Source organism: Peromyscus leucopus, chromosome 1 (assembly GCF_004664715.2).
Source record: "Peromyscus leucopus breed LL Stock chromosome 1, UCI_PerLeu_2.1, whole genome shotgun sequence".
NCBI lineage: Eukaryota > Metazoa > Chordata > Mammalia > Rodentia > Cricetidae > Peromyscus > Peromyscus leucopus.
The window spans coordinates 184,655,749-184,678,483 of NC_051063.1; the positions used below are offsets into that span (position 1 = coordinate 184,655,749).

General features: G+C 55.1%; 3 protein-coding genes across 5 annotated transcripts; all 3 read left to right on the plus strand.

Annotated features, from left to right (window-relative positions):
• Nucleotides 1-1,043: 1,043 nt before the first annotated feature.
• On the plus strand, nucleotides 1,044-7,136 carry Il11 (interleukin 11). The gene is made up of 8 exons (XM_037199381.1): nucleotides 1,044-1,058; nucleotides 2,160-2,274; nucleotides 2,896-3,112; nucleotides 3,176-3,327; nucleotides 3,735-3,907; nucleotides 4,027-4,113; nucleotides 4,204-4,365; nucleotides 6,012-7,136. Exons 1-8 carry the CDS (start codon nucleotides 1,044-1,046, stop codon nucleotides 6,180-6,182), a joined length of 1,092 nt encoding a protein of 363 aa, XP_037055276.1. The 3' UTR covers nucleotides 6,183-7,136.
• Nucleotides 7,137-8,349: 1,213 nt separating this feature from the next.
• Fam71e2 (family with sequence similarity 71 member E2) lies at nucleotides 8,350-17,780 on the plus strand. Its single transcript, XM_037202133.1, is given in 11 exon segments — nucleotides 8,350-8,713; nucleotides 8,951-9,053; nucleotides 9,056-9,104; nucleotides 9,202-9,460; nucleotides 11,393-11,417; nucleotides 11,611-11,675; nucleotides 12,327-12,430; nucleotides 12,514-12,566; nucleotides 12,660-12,736; nucleotides 12,951-14,648; nucleotides 17,582-17,780. Coding segments are annotated over 11 exon segments (2,586 nt in total). The 5' UTR covers nucleotides 8,350-8,563; the 3' UTR covers nucleotides 17,585-17,780.
• A 302-nt stretch (nucleotides 17,781-18,082) lies between these two features.
• LOC114687713 (cytochrome c oxidase subunit 6B2) lies at nucleotides 18,083-19,419 on the plus strand. Of its 3 annotated transcripts, none has more exons than XM_028862328.2 (4): nucleotides 18,083-18,237; nucleotides 18,330-18,459; nucleotides 19,032-19,132; nucleotides 19,237-19,415. In XM_028862328.2, exons 2-4 carry the CDS (start codon nucleotides 18,330-18,332, stop codon nucleotides 19,288-19,290), a joined length of 285 nt encoding a protein of 94 aa, XP_028718161.1. In that variant the 5' UTR covers nucleotides 18,083-18,237; the 3' UTR covers nucleotides 19,291-19,415. The 3 variants fall into 3 exon arrangements, with proteins under 3 accessions (XP_028718161.1, XP_028718162.1, XP_037058029.1); XM_028862329.1 differs by having other exon boundaries at nucleotides 18,121-18,226; XM_037202134.1 differs by lacking the exon at nucleotides 18,083-18,237 and having other exon boundaries at nucleotides 18,347-18,459; nucleotides 19,021-19,132; nucleotides 19,237-19,419.
• Nucleotides 19,420-22,735: the final 3,316 nt, after the last annotated feature.

The following is a 22,735-nucleotide window of genomic DNA, read 5'->3' on the forward strand; positions in this document are numbered from 1 at the left end:
CTTGGGCCCCCCACGCTGACTCAGCCGGAAACAGGCCCCCTGAGGGGCGGAGAGCCCGTGGTCAGAAGCCTGGGTCCCTGCAGGAGCCGGGGCTGAGGAGGGCCCCTGGGGGGCCCCTCAAAGGGGTGGTGTGACAGACCATGAAAGAGAGAGAAAGAGCTCTTACCTGAGGCGATGAGGTCATGTCCCACCATGGGGGGGCTGTGACCTCACCTCCTGGGGGATCTGAGCAGTTCTCCCCCCCCTTGTGGTGGAAGGTGGGGAGGGGAAGCCTTTGGCTGCCAGTCAGTCCCAGAGTCAGCACCCCCACCCCCCATCTCCAGCCAATGCATTAGTCGCAGAGGGTGGGCATGGGTGGTCTGCAGAGAGGTTTTATTTATTATTTATTTTTTAAAGTCCATGTCACTGTCCTGTGCTCTGAGCTATCTCATTCTCCTCCTGAGGAGGAGGCTTCTGGAGATGTGTGAGTTCACGTCTTTGTCCCCATCCCTCCCTCACAGAGGGACTGTGAATTCTGAGCCAAAGGTGGTCCATTGAACACGGACTGTGTGTGGGCTCTGCTTCGGTCTGGTGTGTTCTGCCCTTACCTGGATAGACAGATATTACGTCTACCCGCTTCTCTGGATGGGGCTTTGTCTTGGTTTCTAGTACTCACCCACTCCCTTTTGCCACCTTTCCCAGTGGCTACCGGTGTCTGGAAAACTGGTAAATGGGGGTAGTTTGTGAGTTACCCTCACTGTGGCGTTTAGGGATGGGAGGGTATGTATGTGTATGTGGGGTGTGTGTGTGTGTGTGTTTATGTGTGTCGGGGGGTAGTCACACCTATGTGCACGTGTACAGAGGCCAGAGGAGGACACTGGGTGTCCTGCTCTACCCCTCTGGACCTTCCTTGTGCCCTTGAGAAAGGGTCTCACACTGAACGGGGAGCGAGGCTGGAAGTCAGCAAGCCCGAGCGACCCTGCCGTCTCCACCGATCCAGCCACAGTGCTGCAGATGCACGCATCAGCTGGGGTCAGAGGTGCTGGGGATTCGACTCAGTCCGCATGTTCGTGCAGCAAGCGCGTTTGCCCACCGGGCCATCCCCTCAGCCCTAGGAGACGGTCTTACTAGCCCCATTTACAGATAGGGGAACTGAGGCAGCGGGGGGGGGGGGTGGAGGTGGTGTGGCAACACAGCCAGAGGCCTCTGCGGAGAGCCTCCATGCCTCTCTTTTGGTCCTCCCCATCCTGCCTCCTCCGCATCTCATCTAACTTCTGTCTCTCAGGGGACCCCATCTCTGGTCACGCTGCTTTGCCATCCTCATAGGCTTGGTATATTCTTCTGCAGCCTGCTTCTTCTCCCAGGTCCATGTCCCTCTTCTCCTCAGGGTCTCAGGTAGCCCAGGCTGGCTTCAGTCTCACTGGGTAGCTAAGGATGACCTTGAACTCCAGAACCCCCTGCCTCCACCTCCCAAGTGCAGACACTTGCAGGTGTACACTATCACACCCAGTGCTGGGGATAAAACCCAGGGCCTTTGTGCATGCTAGGCATCACTCCGCCAACTGAGCCACACCCTCAGCTCCTCAGTTTCCCTGCATGTCAGAGACTGGGCATCTGTCTATCCTGCCCCCATCTCGGGGCATCTGTGGTCCTCTGTTTTGGAGTCTCCCCCTCTGTCCCAATGTTCTCATCCTTCTTGCTCATTTAGATCCCCCCTCTCACCTCCGTCTCCCCAGGCCCCTCACTGGCCTCTCCGCCTGCCTCCCCATCTCTCCAGAAGCGGGGTAGTGCTGGTCCATCCAGACCCCCACCCACAGCCCAGGCTCCACGGAGCTCTTGAGCCTTGTGTGTGTGTCCCAGCCCATGGAGGTGGAGGGAGGGGACGCCAATGACCTCACCAGCCCCTCTCAGACCACCCCCCCCCTCCACTTTTCAACTTTTCCAACTTTTCCTTCCGTGCCCTCCTCCGAGCAAGGCGGTGTGAGCCCTGCTAGGCAGCCGGCTCGTCTGAATGGAAAAGGCAGAGGGGAGGGTGACTCAGGATGTGTCAGGCCGCCCTCCCCGGCTGCCTGCCCCCCGCCCGCCCGCCCGCCCCGGCCCCCTATATAACCCCCCAGGCGTACACACTCCCTCACTGCCTGGCCCTTGCGGCTCACACTCACATACCTTCCCCTCCCCAGGCCGAGGCCCAGCTGACCCCCTGGGATCCCCCGGCAGCGGACAGGGAAGGGTTAAAGGCCCCCCGGCTCCCTGCCCCCTGCCCTGGGGAACCCCTGGCCTGTGGGGACATGAACTGTAAGTTGGTTCCAGTTCATGGGGTGAGGGGACAGGGTGGAGGGGAAGGAGGAAAGGATTGGGGGGTGGGGTGGGGAGGGTGGGAAGCACAGTAGGGAGAGAGGGCAGAGGAGGGAGTCACGGGAGTCCGGAGGAGAGAGAAAGAAGAGTCAGAAAAGTAGGGGTTTGAGAGGAGAGATGGACAGAGAGACATAGATAAATCGCGAGTCAAAGAAGCAAGGGACAGCCAGACACTGACAGAGCGGCAGATGCTGGGGGATATGACCCTGAAGGGTCCGGGTATCCCAGGGAGTCAGCGGGAAGCGAGGGACTGAGACCACCACCAACTCCCAACAGCGAGGCTCAGGGAGGGAAACTGAGGCAGAGAGTCCCAGATGATGACAGCAAGCCCCAGAGGACGGGGACCAGGCAGGCGAGGCAGACGAAAGAGGGGTGTGGACAGAGAGCTTAAAGAGCCAGACAGATGCGCACCGGCTCGGGGACGGACGGATGCACCAACAGACGGGCCGAGGAGGGGCCGCGAAGGACTGGCTACGGCCAGAGGGGACCAGGGGGCGGGCTGGGGGTGTGATACAGGAGCCTGGAGGCCCGGGGGGCTCTGATTGGCTGCTTGTCTCGGAGGTGGGCGGAGCAGCTGGGGGATGGGCAGCCGGCAAAGGAGCTGTCCCAAGCCCCTGAGCCCCACGCGCCGCCAGCCGGGTCTCCCGCTGCGTGCGTCCCGGAGCGCCTCGCAGGCCAGGTGCGCCCAGGTCCTTCCCGACCCAGCGGTCCAGCTTTCCGCAGCCACCTTCGTGGGCATCCGGGAAGGGGTCCGGGGCGCCTCCCTGGAGAGGAATCGGTGTGTTCGGGTGTCAGCTCCAGTCTCTGGCTCCTTCCCCCCCCCGCACCCCCCTGTTCCCAGGCCGGCTCAGGCTCCCTGGGCAGGGGAGGGGGCAGGTTCTGGCCTGTGCCTCCCCCCTCATGCCCCGCCCCGGGGCCCAGATTCCGGCGTCCGGGGGCGGACGGGAGACGCCCGGCCCGTCTACCCGCCCCGGGCCGCGTCTGCTCCGACGGGCGGGGCAGCCAGAGCCAGGGAGGGAGAGGGAAGCCCGCCCGGGCTCGGGCTTTGCGACCTGCCCCGGGGCGCCCCACCCTGAGACTCAAGACCTCCAGGTCCTCCTCCCTCAGATCCAGGCGTTCAGGCTCCAGCCCCACTCCCTCAGACCCGGGAGTCCAAACCTCAGCTCTCCTCCCTCAGAACCTGGAGTCCAGGCTCCAGCCCTCCTTCTACAGACTGTAAAGTCCAGACCTCGGTCTTACTCTTTCAAAACCCAAATTCTGGAGCCCAGCCTACTTCACTCAGACCCAGGCAGGTCCTGTACTCTGGCTCGTCTTCCTCAGAGACAGGAATCTAGAGCCCAGTCCCCACTCCCTCAGACCCAGAGTTTGGCCTGATTTCTCCCACCTTCTGTTTTTCTCAGGTGTTTGTCACCTGGTCCTGGTGGTGCTGAGCCTCTGGCCAGATAGAGCCGTTGCCCCTGGGCCACCATCTGGCTCCCCACGAGTCTCTCCAGATCCTCGTGCAGATCTGGACAGCGCTGTCCTCCTGACCCGATCCCTCCTGGCCGACACTCGGCAACTGGCGGCGCAGATGGTAGGTGACTGAAGGGCCAGGGCCGGGGCTGTATAGGATGACAGTCACTTTCTTCTCTTGGGCACCCGAAGACCAGGAGGGCTTGGGGTCCCCCTCAACAGCTTCTTTTTTTTCACCAGAGAGACAAATTCCCAGCAGACGGAGACCACAATCTGGACTCCCTACCTACCTTGGCCATGAGCGCTGGGACGTTGGGATCTTTGCAGGTGAGAGCTGGCTGGTGGGGAGGACTGAAAGATTGGTGGCCGAGGGGCACGTGTGCGAGCTGTGCCCTGATTTCCACCCCTGGCCCTCAGCTTCCAGGGGTGCTGACAAGGCTTCGAGTAGATCTGATGTCCTACCTCCGGCATGTACAGTGGCTGCGCCGGGCAGGTGGCCCTTCCCTAAAGACTCTGGAGCCAGAGCTGGGTGCCCTGCAAGCCAGGCTGGAGCGGCTGCTCCGTCGTCTACAGCTCTTGGTATGTATGCTTTGACTCCAAGGCCCTTTACCTCCGTTCTGAAACGTTTGACCCCAAAGAAACAGTGGTCTGAGATTTTGATTCTCAGGATCCCAGACAGGCTTTGAACACCCAGTGCCCCCACCCCACCCCAGGTCTGATCCCTGCAAATGAGACATCCACGATCTATAACCATGAGACCTTGAGGTCTCATGACCTCAAGACCCCAGAATTCTTCTTCAGAGCAACTCTTAACTGACCTCCAAGGCTCCAAGCCATTGGTTCATGATCTTGTGTCCTCTAAACCCCAGCCCATAATACTATGACACACACACACACACACACACACACACTCACCCACCAATACTGACAACCTGTCGGAAAGTCTAGACCCTGAATCCCAAGACTTGAGACCCAAGAAATCTACCCTGAGTCCTCCGGATCCAAATCTCCCCATGAGAATTAGAGGCCTAGGCCCTAAGATGCCTAAACGCCCGGATCCCAGCCCTGAGATCCTCATATCTCAAGGACCCAGCCCCGGCCCCTAAGATTCAAGATCCTGACTCATCTGGCCTTGAAACTCACTCTATAAAGCCAGACCTCAAGTACAGACCCTAGCTGAGCTTGGTGGCCTATAGTTTGAGCACTCAAGAGGCAGAGGTGGACGACTGCTACAAGTTTCAGGCCAGCCTGGTCTACTTAGTGGATTCCAGGCTAGCAATGACTACATCCTGACTGTAGTCCCAGTATTTGGGAGGCGGTAACAGAAGGGTGACGAGTTCAAGGTCATCCTCAGCTGCATAGTGAGGTTGGGGCCAGTCTGGGCTCTGTGAGATCTTGTCTCACACTAAGTAAATACCCCAGTCCCATGTCTCATTTCCAATCTCATGAGGTTGAAAACTATCAAGACTCCAAATTTTATAACCTCAGGCCCAATACTCCAAAAGACTTCAAACTCTGGTCCCTGACTGCAAAGACCTTCAAATCTCAAATTCAAATCTCAAATTCTTACTCCTAGCCCCAGGCTCTAGACATGGTCTCTAGACTCCAAGCTCTGACTCTAAAAGTCTACCCCTGACCACCCTTGAGAAGATCCGGCAAGCACCAAGATCACAAACGTCATCCTCTAGCCCCTAACTTGGCCTTTAGGACAGTAACCTTGGTGTGTGTGTGTGTGTGTGTGTGTGCGTGCGCGTGCGCGCGCACGCGCGCGCAGTGGTCAACAGTGGTCTTCGTCCTCGATTGATAATGTTCTGCTTTTCTTTCTCTCTTTCTTTCTTCCTTTCTTTCCTTCTTTCTTTCTTTTTCTTTTTGGTTTTTTGAGACAGGGTTTCTCTGTGTAGCTTTGGAGTCTGTCCTGGAACTCACTCTGTAGACCAGGCTGGCCTCCAAGTCACAGAGATCTGCCTGGCTCTGCCTCCCAAGTGTTAGGAGTAAAAGCATGCACCACCACCATCTAGCTATGAGCAAGGTTTCTTGTAGCCCAAATTGCCTTTCCTATGAAGCCTTGAACTCCTGATCCTTCTACCTCCACCTCTGGAGAGCTGGGATTACAGATCTGAACCACCGCGTCCAACCCAGCTTCAGTTTTCGGAAACCCAAGACCCTGAGGAGATCCTAGACGGAACCCCCTTGCCTTTTGCTAATTTTGTTTTCCTCTTTAACAGACATCTCGCCTGGCTTTGCCCCAGGCAACCCCAGACCAACCCACAGTCCCCTTGGGCCCTCCTGCCTCCGCCTGGGGAAGCGTCCGGGCTGCTCACGCCATCTTAGGCGGGCTGCACCTGACCTTGGACTGGGCTGTGCGGGGTCTGCTGCTGTTAAAGACTCGGCTGTGACGAGGACTGAAAGCCACCACCGACATCATCGTTCAAAGCCACATCTTATTTATTTATTTATTTTGGTACTGGGGGGGCGGGGCACATGATGATCAGGGGCATGCCACACCCCACACAACCGACACCCAGCTAGATACACTTCCTCCAGGAGACCTGGGTGGGGGTGGGGTCACCTGTGTGGCTTATTTATACTTATTTATTTAAGGAATTGGGGGTGGGTGGGGACAGGTGGATCTGAGACCTCGAAGAACAGGGAACTGAAATCCTGGATTCTGGGGTCTCTATGAAATCTATCCACAGTGTCTTCCTCGCTTCCTCCATTATTTATTAAACAATTACTTTTTATGTTAAGGGGTTTTATACCGAAATGTGAGACGTTTTTTGTGAGACAGAAAAGGGGGTGATTTAAATACATATCCACTTAGAGGTGAATAGCAGAGGGATGCCTAAATGGTCGGAGTCTGACCTGGTGCCTAGCACTTAGAGCTCCTCAACAGATACTTAACAGAAGGTTCCAGAACATCGCCTTAGAACTAAAAGCCCCTGCGTGGTTCAGAGCTGCAAAGCCCTCAAGGTTGTTCCTTTCGGCGACATTCATGCTGGGTTCGCCGGTGGGAGCTGGGTGAATAAAAAGGGAGACATCGTGTGATGGAATCCTAACCAGCCGGTCTAAACAATCCAAGCAAAGGCTGCTGATGACGCTGACCGGCCCTGCACCGTGAGAGCAGCAGACGGTAGAACCACTCTTTCTATACCTAAGTATGGATTTTTTTTTTTTTCAAAATGGAAACACCAAAATGTGGACAATGACTGTCTCAGGGTTGAAAACATGAGTTGGGGCTGTGGGGTGACTTTGTGTGTGTGTGTGTGTGCTTGTATTCTCCAGAGTTTTTACCATGACTGTATTTTGCATGACACATTTAAAGACAACAATAAACACTATTTTTAGAATGACAGAATATCAGTCTCTGTCTCACCCCACCGTACACACGCCACAAGAAAAAAAGGCCTCAGAAGGAAGCAAGAAACATGGTGACTGGAGCCCAGGTTCTGGGCTATGCTGAGCCTGAATTTTGTTTTTGTTTTTTTAGCTTTAACAGTTGTCTCAGCCAGGCAGTGGTGGCACAAGCCTTTAATCCCAGCACTCAGGAGGCAGAGCCAGGTGAATTTCTGTGAGTTCGAGGCCATCCTGGGCTACCAAGTGAGTTCCAGGAAAGGCGCAAAGCTACACAGAGAAACCCTGTCTCGAAAAACCAAAACAAATAAATAAATAAATAAAAATTGTCCCAGATCCTCAAAACATGACTTATTTTATAAAAGAGGTAAACTGAGGCTCAAATGAGAGGAGTTGATTTCTGTAGAGGTCTTTTGTTTGTTTTTGAATTTTACCATGAGGCTCTGGCTGGCCTGGACCTCACAGAGATCTGCCTGCCTCTGCCTCCTGAGTTCTGGGACGGAAGATGTATGTCACCATGCCCAGCTTATTGCTGTTATGGTCACACAGGGAGTTGGCCTTACGTCATTATGGTGCTGGGATTGAACTCAGGGCCTTGTGCATGCCAGGCAATCTCTTTACCACTTAACTACATCCCCAAGCCCTGGTTCTACTTTCATTATCCATCATGTATTTATTTATTTATTTATCTATCTATCTATCTATTTATTTATTTATTTATTTATTTATTTTGGTCGGGGTTTTGTGGCCCCAAACTTAGTCTTCCTGCCTCTATATCCCTAGTGCTGGGAATACAGTTTGTAGTCCCCATACTCAGCTATGATGGCCCTTTACAATCCAGTGTTCAGTGAAGGTCACACACACACACACACACACACACACACACACACACACACACACCCCATTGAGAAACTGAGGCTTAGCATGGCCTTGTTGAGCATCAGGAGCAGGGCCACTAGCAGAGCTTGGCTTGTGACTCAAGTCTTTGGGTTAATGCGCCCCGTATATACTAACACAGACCCCTATGGGGGTGGGGTCCGTGTCACCACAATTTTGGGTCCAGGAGAGGGGGTGTTCTGATGGAGCTCTGAGTCACCGATCCCAGCTCTCAAGACTCCAGGCCATGTTCCAGAGGGATGAGGCCTCTGGAGAGTTCCCAGGAAGCAGGCCCTGGGTGTCCAGTGAGGTCACAAAGCCCCTACCAAAGGCTCCTCCCACGGCCTAGAGCTGACTACCTCTCTGAAGGGCCATGGCCATACCAGAGTCTCTCAGCCCTGGGGACACTCCACTTTCTGTCACTGCTGAGCTCCTGACATCTTTGAAGCCCAAGGGTCCGAGGCTGGTGGGCTGGGGTGGGGGTCAGGGCTCCACCTGGGTCCCGGACCCCTAAATCTGTACAGCCCCACCCGCTGCTCTGACAACCACGATGAAACGACTGTTTAAAATCCGGCGTACTCAGGCTCCGCCGGAACCCCAGAAGTGGGTCCCCATCCTTGGGGAGCTGCAGAAGACCCTCCAGAAGGGCGAGTACCTGCCCCTCCGCCCGCTGCCCATGTTCGAGAGTAACTTTGTCCAGGTCCCCAGCTCTCTGTGCCCCGGGGAACTGGGGGAGGAGGGCGGAGACACAGGAAGAGAGGAAGAGAGGGACCCCCCTGCCCCCCAGGACTGAGTGGGTTGAGCTGGGATTTGGAATTTGAACTTCTGTAGGTAGGAAGTGGGTTTGGAAAGAAAGAAAGAAGGCTCTCAGGGGAGGGGATGCTGGAGGCATGTCGGAGAAAGGACTGATCCCAGCCCTGCTCCCTGGCTGCCCCAGGTGACCAATCACGGGGCTCCCGCCTTAGTGCACCACAAAACCAACAAGCTGACTATGGGTGTAGCGGCGTCCTTGCCCGGGCTAGTGCTGCCCGACATTCTGTTGCTGCTCGACCCCCGGAGGACAGGGATTGCTCCAATCTCAACCTGACCAGGTACGTTCCTCCTCGTTTCTCGAGCTCTGACCCCAGCTCGCTCCGCTCCATCTTCCCTGCGGCATTAGCTACCCGGGAGGTCTCCCACCTCCCGCAGGATGATCCCTCTAGACCTTGCCCACCTCTATGTCCACGATCTGCCCACCTGGCGCCTGAAGCTGCGGCTGATCACCGGCCGCTACTACTACCTGGAACTGGATGCCCCTGACCATGAGCTGGGCTTCTTGTTTGACCGCTGGCTTCGCCTCATCAACCTGCTTCATGAGCCTACCATATCTTGGGCACCCAGGACCATGAGCATGTCCCCCCTGGACGCGACCCGAGACGGAGCGCCAGCCTCCACCTGGCGCCTTCAGGTGGGGATTCAGTAAGGCGGGCTTGGAGACTACTGTCCTGATTCCACAGAGAACGGAGGACCCACAGCCCAAAGCCTAGGGGGCCCAGAAAAAAGAGCTGGGTTCCTAGAATGTTGGGTCTGAAGGGAGGGTCTGACCTCATGAGAGCCAGGAAGGAAAGCTAGGGACGACGTTGCTGGCTGGGCAGGTAACAGACAGAAGCCCCGGGGCAGGAGAAAGAGCTCAGTTGATCAAGAGATTGCCTTGGGAGTATGAGGACCTGAGTTCAACGCCCTCAGAACCCACATAAAAAGGCTGGGTGTAGCGGCACATGCTTGTAATCCCAGTGCCGGAGAGGCAAAGACTGATGGATCCCTGGCCTTGCTTGACCTACTTGGTAGATTCCAGCCAGTGAGAATGACACATGAGGATGTCCTCCGGCCTCCACAAGCACACAACTGCACACACCTGCCCACACACACACACACACACACACACACACACACACACACACACACACACACCGAGCACCCAGGCACAGTGACACATACCTGTCATCTCCACAGTTGGGAGATGAAGGTAGGAGGCTCTTTATAAAGTTGAAGCTATAGCCAGGCAGGGATGGTGCGCACGCCTTTAAGCCCAGCACTCGGGAGGCAGAGCCAGGTGGATCTCTGTGAGTTCGAGGCCAGCCTGGTCTACCAAGTGAGTTCCAGGACAGCCAGGGCTGCACAGAGAAACCCTGTCTGGAAAAACCAAGACCAAAACAAAGCACATCTGAGGCTCTCCTGGTTTACACCCTCAGCTCACTGGCCTATTCCCACTCTTTTTTGTGCATACGTGTGAGCAGAGTGCACACTTGGGTGTTGGCTCTTGCCTACCATGTGGATCCTGGGGATCAAACTCAGGTCATTAGGCTCAGCAGCAAGTGTCTTTACTTGGTGTGTCTCTGGCCTGCCCTTGCCTCTACTTTCCATTTTGGGGAGTGATTTCTTTCTCTTGTCTTCTTCTTCCTTTTGGTTTTTGGAGACAGGGTTTCTCTGTGTATCCCTGGCTGTCCTGGATCTCGCTCTGTAGACCAGGCTGGCCTCAAACTCACAAAGATCTGCCTGCCTCTGCCTCTGGAGTGCTGGGATTAAAGACCTGCGCCACCCCCGCCCCCCCGTAATGTAAAAGAATTTCCAATTCTTTAAAAAAGAAAAAGAAAAAAAAAAAAAAGGTTTGGTAGCTCATGCCTGTAATTCCCAAGACTTGGGAGGCCAAAGCCGGGGGTGGGGGGGATTGCAATGAATTTGAGACCAGCCTGGGCTATACAGAGAGTTTCAGGCCATCATAGGCTATAAAGTGAGACCCTGGGTCAGCACAACAGTAGAAACAAAAGGAGGAGCTGGAGAGGTAGTTTGAGTCCACAAAGGGTTTACCTTGCGAGTTCGAGAGAGCGTAAATTGTATTCCCGCCTCCAGAATCCACATACAAATGCTCCCCGAGCCAGTGAGAGGAGGGCTCAGCAGGTAAGGGCACTTGCCTCCAAGTCTGTCCCCCTGAGTTGGATCCCCTGTCCCACGTGGTGTAAGGAGAGAGCCACCGCCTCAGAGCTGTCCCTTGACCTCCAGGGAGGTGCCATGGCATGTGCACCTCCCCAAAATAAATAAGGACATGCGATAACTATCTTAAGGGCCTGGAAAGGTGGTTCAGTGGTTAAGAGGCAGAGGACTTTTGGCTGCTGAAAACCCACAAAGAGCGGTTTGCAGCCACTCATAACTCCAGCTTAAGGTGAGCCAATGGAGGCCGAGCCCACGTTAACATGACGTGGTATCCGTACATACATGTAGGCACTCATCCATACACATAAAAAGAATAAATAAGCAAATCTGAAACTAAAATAGAATGAAAATAAGAAAGCGGGGGGGGAACCAGTAAAAGACCTCTGCAAACTGTCCCCTCTCTCCACAGGACCAGTCTGGAAGCCGGCTTACAGGTGAGCCATCTCTGTGAAAGGCTGGGCCGTCTTCCTCTGCATGTCAGGTACCCTCCCTCAAAGCCTGGGCGGAGCTCAAACACTTGGGAAGGTTCTGGTGACTCCCTGGCTGAGCTCACCTTGTCCTTAGAGTCTGCCCCATGTCAGTGCCCCCCGAGGTCCTAGACCCTCCTCTCTCTGCCTCTCTCCACAGCTGAAGTTGCTGAGCGCACCTTTCCTCGCAAAATGTTCTCTTCTCAAAAACAAAGGAAGAACAAGGTGAGGCAGCCAGGGCTTCTCTCTCTCTCTCTCTCTCTCTCTCTCTCTCTCTCTCTCTCTCTCTCTCTGTGTGTGTGTGTGTGTGTGTTATTCAAATATTAGATAGTCTTTTAATAAAAAAAAACCTCGGTACCAGATATTGGGGTAAAAGCTGAAAGATCAGAGAAGCAGAACAAGCCACATCCACCACCTGTTACCTCACCAATTCCATGAATCCTCTGAATCCTCACCCAAATGGGTCTCTGCGGAACTGCCTTAGTTCCTGTTTCCTCACGCCTCATATACCTTTCTCTGCCCTGCCGTCACTTCCTGGGATTAAAGGTGTGTGCCACCACTGCCTGGCTCTGTTTCCAGTGTGGCCTTGAACTCACGGAGATCCAGATGGATCTCTGCCTCCCAAGTAATAGGATTAAAGGTGTGTGCCATCACTGTCTGGCCTCTATGTCTAATCTAAAGGCTGGCTTTGTCCTCTGATCCTCTGGCAAGCTTTATTGGTGTACACAATATATCACTGTGCGTGTGTGTGTGTGTGTGTGTGTGTGTGCGCGCGCGCGTGCGTGCGTGCGTGCGTGTGTGTGTGTGTGTGTGTGCATGACTGTGGGGCCCAGAGGCTGCCCCTCCTCTGAGTGTCTCCTCTCTGCCCATGGACAGATGGCCAAGCACAAGTTCAGGTCTCAGGCTGTGGGTGACTCTCTGCCTCTCCTCTGGTCACAACTACAACCTCCTAAGGATCAGATGAAAGTCACAGAAAAGAAGTAGGCAATGAGCATTGTTTTGGCTGGTTGTGTTTAGGACCCTGGCTCGATATCACTAATGTTCTACCACGTTACTTCTGTAGGGCCTACCCAGGTGCCTGCCCTGCTGGATCCAAAACTCTAATCCATGTTTCTGGTATGACCAATAGCCATGCTCTGTCCCCTGCATGAACACGCTTGTGAATTTGACCCCTTTCCCAGAGGGCTTAGACTTCTTTCTGCCCCACAGAGAAGGCCAGCATCACCATCCGGACCATCTTCAGCATCATCTCTGGCACGATGAACCAGGACAACTCCACTTCAAAGGCCAGCTATTCACTAGGGGCTAGACTCCAGGGTCCAAGGGAGGAGGAGGGCCGGGGCCTGGACTCCAGGGCCCAAGGGAGGAGGGCCGGGGCAGGGTCCAAGGGAGGAGGGTTGGAATGTGGACTCCTGGTTGGAAGAAGGAAGGCTGGAAAACAAGATTCCCAAGCTTTGTGTCTTCCCTGGTCCTGAACACCCCTACCCCATCCATCTACAGACCTACGCATCTGATTCTGAGGGAACCATAGGCCGGGGCCGTCTGATTGAGACTCCTACACAGCGTGTCTCTCACAACGCCCATGATTTAGCCTTCATGGACTCCCGTGGTCACATGGACACCTTCCTGTGGACCCAAGACCTGGACAAGCTTATAGACACCGAGTCCACCTCTCTGTCTTCCCCCTTGCGCATGTCCCCTTACTCTCCTGCCTTCTACATCTTTCCACCGGGCTCCTCCTTAACGAAGTCCAATGACAAAGCCAAGCCCAAGCCCATAGGCTCGATGAAATACATGTCCTCCCCTATCACATCAGGGAAAACACCGTTCATTTGGGACAAGTCTAATAAGGTACCAGCTGAGCCGGCCCCAGCTCAGAAGGCCCCGGCTGTACCACGGTCAACCCAGAAGTCTTCAGCCAAATCTAGCCCCTTCTATAAGACTCCACGTTCTGGTTCCCGGAAGACCCCATCCGTCCCTGGGCCCCCCCGGAAGACCCCATCCATCCCTGGGCCCCCCCGGAAGGCCCCGGTTCTAGTTACCCAACCCCAGAAAACTTTAACCCCGGTTTTGAAGCGCCCAAAAGCACCTACGGGTTCCCAGAAGGCTGTGCCCCCAAAGAAGGACATTCTAGTCCTAAATACTCAGTATCAGGCTCCAACGGCCCTGTCTCAAGCTCCCGACTCAAAGGCCAAGGCCCCTATGGATCCAAGCATGTTACAGGCAGGAGATATGCTCGAGAGAAAGTCTGAAGGGAAACAGGAACCTGGGGTGGGAGAGCAGAAAAGGAAAGCGGTAGAGATGAAGGCCACGTCCCCGCAGCTGCCCAGCACCACCAACAAGAAGCAATCCAAGGAGGTCTTGATTAGTAAAACCCAGGAGATCACTCTGGAGGCCTTGAAGAGCAGGGGCAAGTCAGAGGAGAAAGTCCACAAGATGGAGAAGACAACTGTGAACTTGCCTGATCTGAAGTCCTTGGAGATAGAGAGTCAGAAGAAATGGGTCTTGACCAAGGAGGTGGCTGTTGGGGGCCCCTGTCTGGAGGACAGCAGGCCTTTCTCTGTGGAGGGGCTCGCCCTTGCCAAGATGATGATCATGGCCAACTCCAAACAGCAGCATCTGAAGCCAACTACCATCTCTCTGCCCTCCTGGTTCTCTATGACTTCCAGGGCGTCCGCCATGTCTGTGTTGGCCAATTTGCCCTTTAACACCAGCCAGATGACCTTGCCAGAGAGGACACAGGTAGTGGTCAGGGAACAACCCAGCTCCTATACTGAGATGAGAGAGAACAAACCGCACCAGACGGAGAAGAACCCACCCAAGGGCTCGCTGAAGATGTCCAAGGAACCCACGGCGGAGCTGCCCAAGACTGTTTATATTAGCTCAAAGGTGCACGTAAATTCTCAGCCTCCCATCGCCGTGCCCGTCTCAGGTTCGAAGGACACGTCCCAGCCACCCACATCCCTCGCAGATCCCGTCTCCAAGACAGAGTCCTCAGTGGGGGTGCCCCAAAAGCCTGGAGTGAAACATCAAGGGCCCAAGCAGGTCAAGCAGGCGAAAACCCAGCAGCAGCCCCTGGCTGTCGCGGGGCCAGCTTCAGAAGTTCTCCTTCCCATCACCTGGGAAATGGAGGATAAGGGGACAACGGCCATGAAAGATAAGATGCCAGTGAAGAAGGCCGGCGTCCATCATGCTCAGGTATTTGGGATTAGCAGTGGCATCCACTGTCAACTCTAACACACACACACACACACACACACAAGAGGCGGGGGGAAGGGAGGAGAGAGAGGTGGGGAGAGGGGAGCAGGTTCTCGGGACTGAAATCAGACCATGTGTCTGCTAAGTGAGCCAACCCACGACTGACGTCACTAGACACAGATATGAAGTGTTGACTGTGTGGCGGCATTGCTCTAAGCAGTGGAGATACAACACCCAACAATAAGGGTGGCAGAAGCAGATTATGCCGCTTGGCACCTAGTGGTAGAGATTAGGCGTGTTGCTAAATATTTGCCTCGCAGGGGACAGACCCCACCACAGCAGCGGCCTAAGTGCCTCAGCCTCACAGCTGGAGTCATTTGTGTAGAGTCATGAGAGGGGGCTGGAGATGTCGCTCAGAGGGCAGGGAACTTATGTCGCGTGCACAGAGTCTTGAGCCTGAACTGCCCGACACTGAACAAAACACGAAGGCAGACGGTATGGGAGTCCAAGACCGGCCTTGGCTACCCATAGTGAGTTGGAGACCAGTCTGGGCTGCATGAGACCTAGTCTCGAAACAAAACAAAAAAGACCTGTGGGGGAAGACGGAGGCAGCTAGGGCATCCAGGGGGAGGGGAGTTCCTGCAGAGCCGTGGTTCTCAACCTTCCTAACAGTGGGACCCTTCAACACAGTCCCTGACGTTATGGAGACCTCCAACCATCAAGTTATTTCACAACTGTAATTTTGCTATTGTTATGAATCAAATGTAAATATCTGATATCACGACCCACATGTTGAGAACCGCGGTAGAAGGAACCAAGTCCCTGAGGCAGAAGCTTGCATGCTCACTGTGCCTTTACCAAGGGTGCCCTACGCAGAGTCCTAACTCTGGGATGCTGTCAGGGGAGCCATCGGGTGTTGGGGGGTGTGGGGAGTGAGAGAGGGAACCCATCACCCGGGAACTGCAGACAAGTTTAAGGATGGTGACTTTGACTCTGAGCAAGCTGGAGGGTTGGGGCCAGAATAGTTGGAACTGATTTATGTGGAACGGGCTCTCCGCTGGGCTCCAGAATGTAGAGGGTGATGGAGGTGGGAACCGGGGAGTGTTTTTACGTTGGAGGCCACCCAGGAGATGATGGTAGCTTGGACAAGAGGGTGCTGAGAAGCCTTGGAGTCCACAGACACTTTGAAGGGTAGAGTAACAGGGCTGCCTCATCAATCAGGCACATGAGGCATAAGGAGCTATGTATTGGTTACTTTTCTCCACATTGTGACAAAATACCAGAGAAAAGGAAGAGCTGGTTTCTTCTGATGCACAGTGTGAGGGTACGATGCCATCACGGTGGGGGAAGGTCCTTCTTTGTGTGTGTATGTGTGGGGGTGATGATGTGAGTGTGCTGGCTTGGGCATGCACGAATGGAGGACAGAAGTCAGCTTTGGGTGTCTTCTTCTGTGAAGACTTTCCCTTTTATTTTTTGGAACAGTCTCTTGCTACATTTAGAGCTTGTCATTTTGGTCTAGAATGGCTGGCCAGCGAGCTCTGGACACCCACCTTTGCCCACCCATGTGTGCTGGGGTTACAGGAATGTGCCACCATCCCTTGGTTTTCCATGGGTTCTAGGGTCCCAAAGCCATGTCCTCATGTTTTCACGATTGATTTATGTGGCAATTTACCCACTGCACCATCTCCTCGGTTCCATTTTCTCATTTTTATTCAGTCTGGCACCCCAGACTGCAGAATGGTGCCACCTATATTGAGAGTGAGTCTTCCCACCTCCATTAGCTCCTTACAGATGTGCCCAGAAGCTTGTGGTGGTTCTCGATCACGTCAAGTTGACAATATTAACCATTCCCGATGTCGACTGTGACAGGGATGTTTAGCGCTTCGGAGACCTGCAGAATGCAAAAGCCCCAGGCAGCAGTGTGTGTGTGTGGGGGGGGGCAGACAGCGAATGGAGGGCTCAGGGAGGAGATTCTGAGGTGGCTGGGGACCATACCTGACAGGTGACGGGATGTGGGAGCCCAGCATTCAGGGGAAGTGGTGCGGGGAACTGTGAGATGGGAGGAGATATCAGGCGAGGCAAAGGGTGTGGGGGATGTAACGCACTTGGTAGAGTGCATGCCTGCCCCTGGGGTTGATCCTGGCACCAGATAAAACTGGGTGTGGCAGTACACGCTTTTGGTCCTAGCACTCGGGAGACAGAGGCATAGGGTCAAGAGCCCAGGGTCACCTTTGGCTATGGATCAACATCAAGGCCAGCCTGGACTACAGAGTGACCCTGGTTCAAACTAAGAAAATAAGAGCCCCTGAGGTGGTTCAGTGGGTAAAAGTGCTTGTCTCCAAGCCTGGCAGCCTGCGTCCATCCATGGGACCCATGTGGTGGAAGGTGAGAACAAACTTCCCCAAGTTGTCCTCTGATGTACATAAGCACCCATGGCATGGTACCCCTCTCCCCTTTAATCCCAGCACTCGGAAAGTAGAAGCAGGTGGATCGCTGTAAGTTTGAGACCGCCCTGATCTACATAACCGGCACCAAGCCAGCCAATTTCCAGGCCACAGTGAGACCTTGTCTCAAGAAAAAGAAAACAGTAAATAAAAATTACCATATACCAAGGGAAAGAAACAGACCCCAAAGCCAACCAAATACGATTATATTTCTATGAAATGTCCAGATATCCATGGAGCAGAAAGAAGACAGTGGTTTAAAAGAGCTTAGAGATAGGAATGGGAATGACTTCTAATGTGTTGGGAGGGGAGGTGAAGGGTAATCAAAACAAATTGGAACTAGGAAGGAGTGATAAATATATTGACCACCTTTTAAGGTGTAAATAACAGCTGTGAATTTCATATACATATATAATTTTTTTTCTGTACTCTTGGATACCTGTCTCTCTGCCAGTCCCCTAAAACATTCTCTGCCTTTCTCTCCCGCAGTAAGCAGCGACCCAAGGATTTAAGATAACATAATACAGGAGACTCGATCTACCAACAAGTTGTCCAGAAGCCCAGTGGGGCCAGGTACCCCTGAGACCCGGAAGATCTGGACCTGGAAGAGTGGGTCTCAGGAACCAGGAGTCATCCTCCCTTTCCTCCTTCCCTCACAGGCCCACGGGGTGCTGCGCACCCCGGACTGTAAGATGCGGACTGCTGAGAACACCGTGTGTGGTGTGGCGGCGAATCCTCCCTCTCCCGTAGAGCCCAGAGCTAGATATACATTTATATATTGGGGAGGGTCGGGCGGGGCAGATGTCAGGGAGAAGCTCAGCTTTGCAGGGATTAAAAGTCTTAGTCTGAGACTCAAAGCCCAGACTTGGTGCCTTGTTAATGTGCGTGCGCTCGAGCGCACGGGTCCCCCGCCAGGGGGTGTCCCTCGAGGAAGAGGGGAAGGGGCGTCCACTGGCCCCGCCCCCACACCACAGAGGGCTCCTATTGGCTGGGACTGCCCGGGGGCCAGCCAATCCGCCCTGAGGGTCGTGGTCTCCCTGCGCTTTGGGGACCCGCCCTCACTCCTCCAGCTAAACGCAGCAGGTGGACGCCCCGCAGCTCTGCTGCCCAGCTCCGTTCGTCCTCATCCGTCTGGTGAGGGCAAGGTGGGCTGGGTTTGGAGTGGGTCAGGAGCTGGGAAAGGTCGGAGTGAGGGGCGCCCCTTAAGCCCCACGGAGCCCCGCACCCCTTCCTGCAGATGCCGACCTTTCCGTGGATGTTGGATGTTGAAGCCCAGATGCCCCCTCCGGGCGAGTGGAAAACGCCCCCCTTCGACCCGCGCTTCCCTAACCAGAACCAGACGCGTAACTGCTACCAGAATTTTCTGGGTGAGACCGTTTGGGCCAGATTAGAGGGGAGGCCCCCGCCTGGAGACCCTCGGAGACCGTTGGAACGGGAGGCTAGGTCCTGGCCCGCAGGGGCGGGGCCTGCCCCGAAGTGGGTGGGGCTGAGCCGTGGGAGGGCGGGGCCTGGAGTGGAGGAGGCTGCCTGTCTGGAGGCAGAAAGTTGGCGGGCTTGGAGTGAAATGGACTGAGCCAGGAGGGGATGGAGCCTTGTCAGTAAAGGGCAAGACTAGGAGTGAGGGGACTAAGTCATGGAGCGGGCCCGAGGTGAAGGGAGGCCCCTGATCTGGAGCCAGCTGGAACTGAGTCCTGGAGGGGCAAGATGAAGCCGACAGCCAGAAGGAACCGGACCTCGCCAGGTGGTAGAGCTCAGTCGAGATGGGAGTTTGTCGGGGGGCAGGCTGTAGTGGGAAGGAGGAGCCCTGTTGGTTGGAACTGAGTCCTGGAAGGGCCGGGCGGCCGTAAGTAAGTAGGGTGGGGCCAATGCCTAGAAGGGCGTGGTGTGGCACGGTCTTGACTGGGCGTGGCTTGCACCCCCACCCCGAGGCCCTCTGCAGACTACCACCGGTGCGTGAAGAGCATGAGCCGCCGCGGGAAGAACACACAGCCCTGCGAGTACTATTACCGCGTGTTCCATTCCCTGTGTCCCATCAGCTGGGTGAGAGGGCGGGGCCGGCCTGAGGGCGCAGCAGGGCTGTTGGAGAGGGGTGGTGGGCTCAGACACAGGCTGAGCAGACGCTGGGGTCCCCTCTGCCGCTCCAGGTGCAGCGCTGGACCGAGCAAATCAAGCAGGGGACTTTCCCGGGCAAAATCTGACTGTGCACTTGAGCGCTGCTCCCCTGGAGGCATCAGCCCCCAGTGACCTCCGTCCTCTGACCCCAGCCTGGGTCACCCACCTCCACTCTGTCTCTACGCCACAAATAAAGTTATGGTGCTGCTAATGTTTGTTTTCTTTCTGGTTTTGTGTTTTTGAGACAGAGTCTCTCTCACTAACCCTGGAACTCACTGATGAGCTAGACGAGCTGGGATCCCCTTGTCTCTGACTCCCCAGCACTGCGATTACAGCCTCGGCTTCTGCACCAGGCTTTTTATGTGCATGCTGGGGATCCAGACTGAGGCCGTCATGCATGCTTGGCAGGTGCTGCGCCCCCTAACACCGCTTCTTTTGGTCCTGAGGGCAAGGATTGCTGCCCCAGAGTTGAGGCAGTCAAGGCCCCCAGGCAGGCAGAAACAAGCTCAGGGTTCTTGAGTCCTGCCCTGATCGTGAAGTCAAGAGCTCAGCATTTAAGGTAGCCCATGCCTTTAGTCCAGCGCTCCACGCACATTGACATCTGTGAATCTGAAGCTAGCTTGGTTCTACGTAGTGAGTTCAAAGCCAACCAAGACTACAATACAATGAAACCCTGACCAAAAAACAAACCAATAAACAAAAATCACAACAAAGACTCTTCCACCAACAGGGTCCCAGGGTGCTTGTTTGTCAGTCATCACACCTCCCTGTTACCCTTCTTCAAATGCCCACTTCTCAGCCTCCTCCCCTCCTGCAGGGCCGTCTTGGCTATCATATCCACCCATCCAGCCCCTGGTCCTGAGGAGTCTTCATTCCATGACCCAGTGCTGACCCACTGATCCCTGACCACCCTGCTCTGACACCTATCGGCTTTCTGTCATGATTTGTCTTCACTGGTCCCATTTCCCTCCAAACACACCCTGTCCCCACCACAAGAGCCCTCTTGTCCCAACAGGGCCCCAGAGACTTCTCCATCCTTCAGCAGCCCCACAGCCTGGCACAGCAGCAGCCTCTGATTTAAAAAAGGTTGTGTATGAATAAGATATTCATGTATGTACATATACCCGATGAGTGGTGCCCATGGAGGCCAGAAGCCGGCCCTGGATCTCCTGGAACTTGGAACAGCAAATGTTGTTAACCACTGAGCCATCTCTCCAGCACCTACCCCCTTTGATTTCTAATGCAGGTCTACCCTGTGCTCATCTGGGGCCATCTGTCCTTTTCTCCATAGGTGACACTTGGGATTTTCCTACTGACCCCTTCAGCACACTCCACACTTCCGTCTTAATCATTCTTTGCTCTTTCCGATCTTTTCCAATCAGCAGCCAATCACTCTGGTTCCAGAGACTCCTTGGCATATCTTCCAAACATAAGGAATGCCATCCTCCTCTTTATGTAGTCCTGGCTGATCTTGAACCCACAGAGATCCATCTACCCATGTCTGCCGCCTGTGCACCACACCACCCTGCCCGGCTGACTCCATAGCCCCCTTTTTAAAATGTATGAGTAGGTGGGTGGGTGCTGGTGAGAGGTGGCCACCAGATGTCCATAGTCACTGGATGGAGAATGTAAGCAGCCCGACGCCAGGTCCTCTCGAAGAACGGCAAGGACTAAGCCTCCTCTCTATCCTGAAGTCAACCTGTTGGTTTATTGTTTTGAGATAGGTCTCATGTAGCCAGGATAGCCTTGAACTCTCAATCCTCCTGCCCCTATTTCCCACATGTTGCGACGATAGCCACCAAGCCCAGCACCAGTAACCCTTAACAGAGCCAGAGGCCTCTAGGTTGGCTGTGCTGGGCACCTGCTGCTATCCACAGCTACCCGCCTCCTGGCTGGACCTGAAATCATTCTCAAACTCTGTCTTCCAAGGCCTCACGTGGCTACATTTAACTCCCAGGTTCAAAGTAACTTTGATTACGTATGTCAGCTTCCTGAACGACAAACCTCAGTTTCTCCAGCTGCCTGAGAGTCCCGTTATCAGAAGCAGGATGGGGGGGGGGTTGGCTGAGCTCCAAGGACTGGCCGGTCCCACCCTTGGATGACCTGTCCACCACCTGCCCCACAGGCTGCTCACCAAGGACACACCCCAGATGGCCTAGCATGATTACGTCTAGACCTTGGCCTCAGACTGCCTGAGCACCACCTGAGAGGGAGGGCACCATGCAAGTACAGGACGGGACTGGCTACGGAAGACACTGGCCACTCGCCATCCCCACAGGCGACACTGCTGACAGAACCGCTGCTGACCAAGGCTGTCACGGGAGAGGTCACATGCTGCCGGAGGGCGAGGATGTCACCTGGTTGAGTGGCTGGGGCCCAGGCCCACACCTTTGTCCTGCCCGAGACCTGGGTCTGGAGTCACTGTTTACCCCCAGTGTCCAGCCTTCCTCTGCCTCTTCCCTTGTCAGGTCCCTAATCCTCCCTGCCATGTCACCTGACTACTTCCTGTCTCATTCCAACACTTGGAAAGGCCAGACTGGCTTCAAACTCCCCTCCATCCTCTTCCCGCAGGCTCCGAGGATCGGGATTACAGGTGTGCCGCCATCCAAGCCTCACGCCCTGGCCAGCTTTGCCCAGGCCTGAGCTATGTGAGGATCCAGACCACACCTTGCCTCGAGCCTGTGAACCTTCCCCCCACAAACTCAACCTCTCTCTAGGCCCCTCAGCTAGTGTTCCCTACCCACATCCCCTGGGGCAATTTCCCAAGATCCCAGGGCCACACTCAGCTCTCCTGCAGCCTCCCCTGGCTGTTTCCCCTTTCCTCCAGCTCTGTAGTTCCTTCCTGGGCGGGGGTGAGAACCTCTCTGCTGCTCTCTGGCTGTTCTGCGGATCCTTTTACAGACACCTGCTCTCCCTACAGCGTGCTATGGCTCCTGCAGTCATCTGGTCAACCTCCGAGGTTGGAGGGGAGAAACAGGGTTGGGACAGCCCCACTGAGGCAGCGCCAGCTTCCACACCGGCTCTCCTTATTTCTTGGTTATTTCTCTTCTTTCCTGAGACAGAGGACTAAACTTGAGGTTCGGCACTGGCCAAACAAGCCCTCTTCCACCGAACTACACCTGCAGCCTTTCTACCTCCCAGAGCACAGCAGGGAGTCTGAGGCCGTGTGGGCAACCTGAGACTTCCTCCGCCATCTATGTCATCTCCCCGGAACCTGCTTTTGCACAGGCCCAACAACTCCCTGCCCCCTGCCACGACGACGACGACGATGATTTCCTACAGTCTAGGAAGCCTTGGCTGGCCTGGAACTCCGTGTGTCTACTACAGCCTAGACTTGAACTCAGACATCCGCCTGCCTCTGCCTCTCGAGTGCGGGGATTAAGGGGTGCCACCACCCCAGGCCCTGCACTAGCAGTAAGGGCCCCTGGCTGAGAAGTGAGAGGGACAAGCCCCTACACGGCCTCAGGCAAGCCACTCTGCTTCCTGTCACCGGGCGTCATTGCTGATCTCACTTTCCCACAACAGAGAATG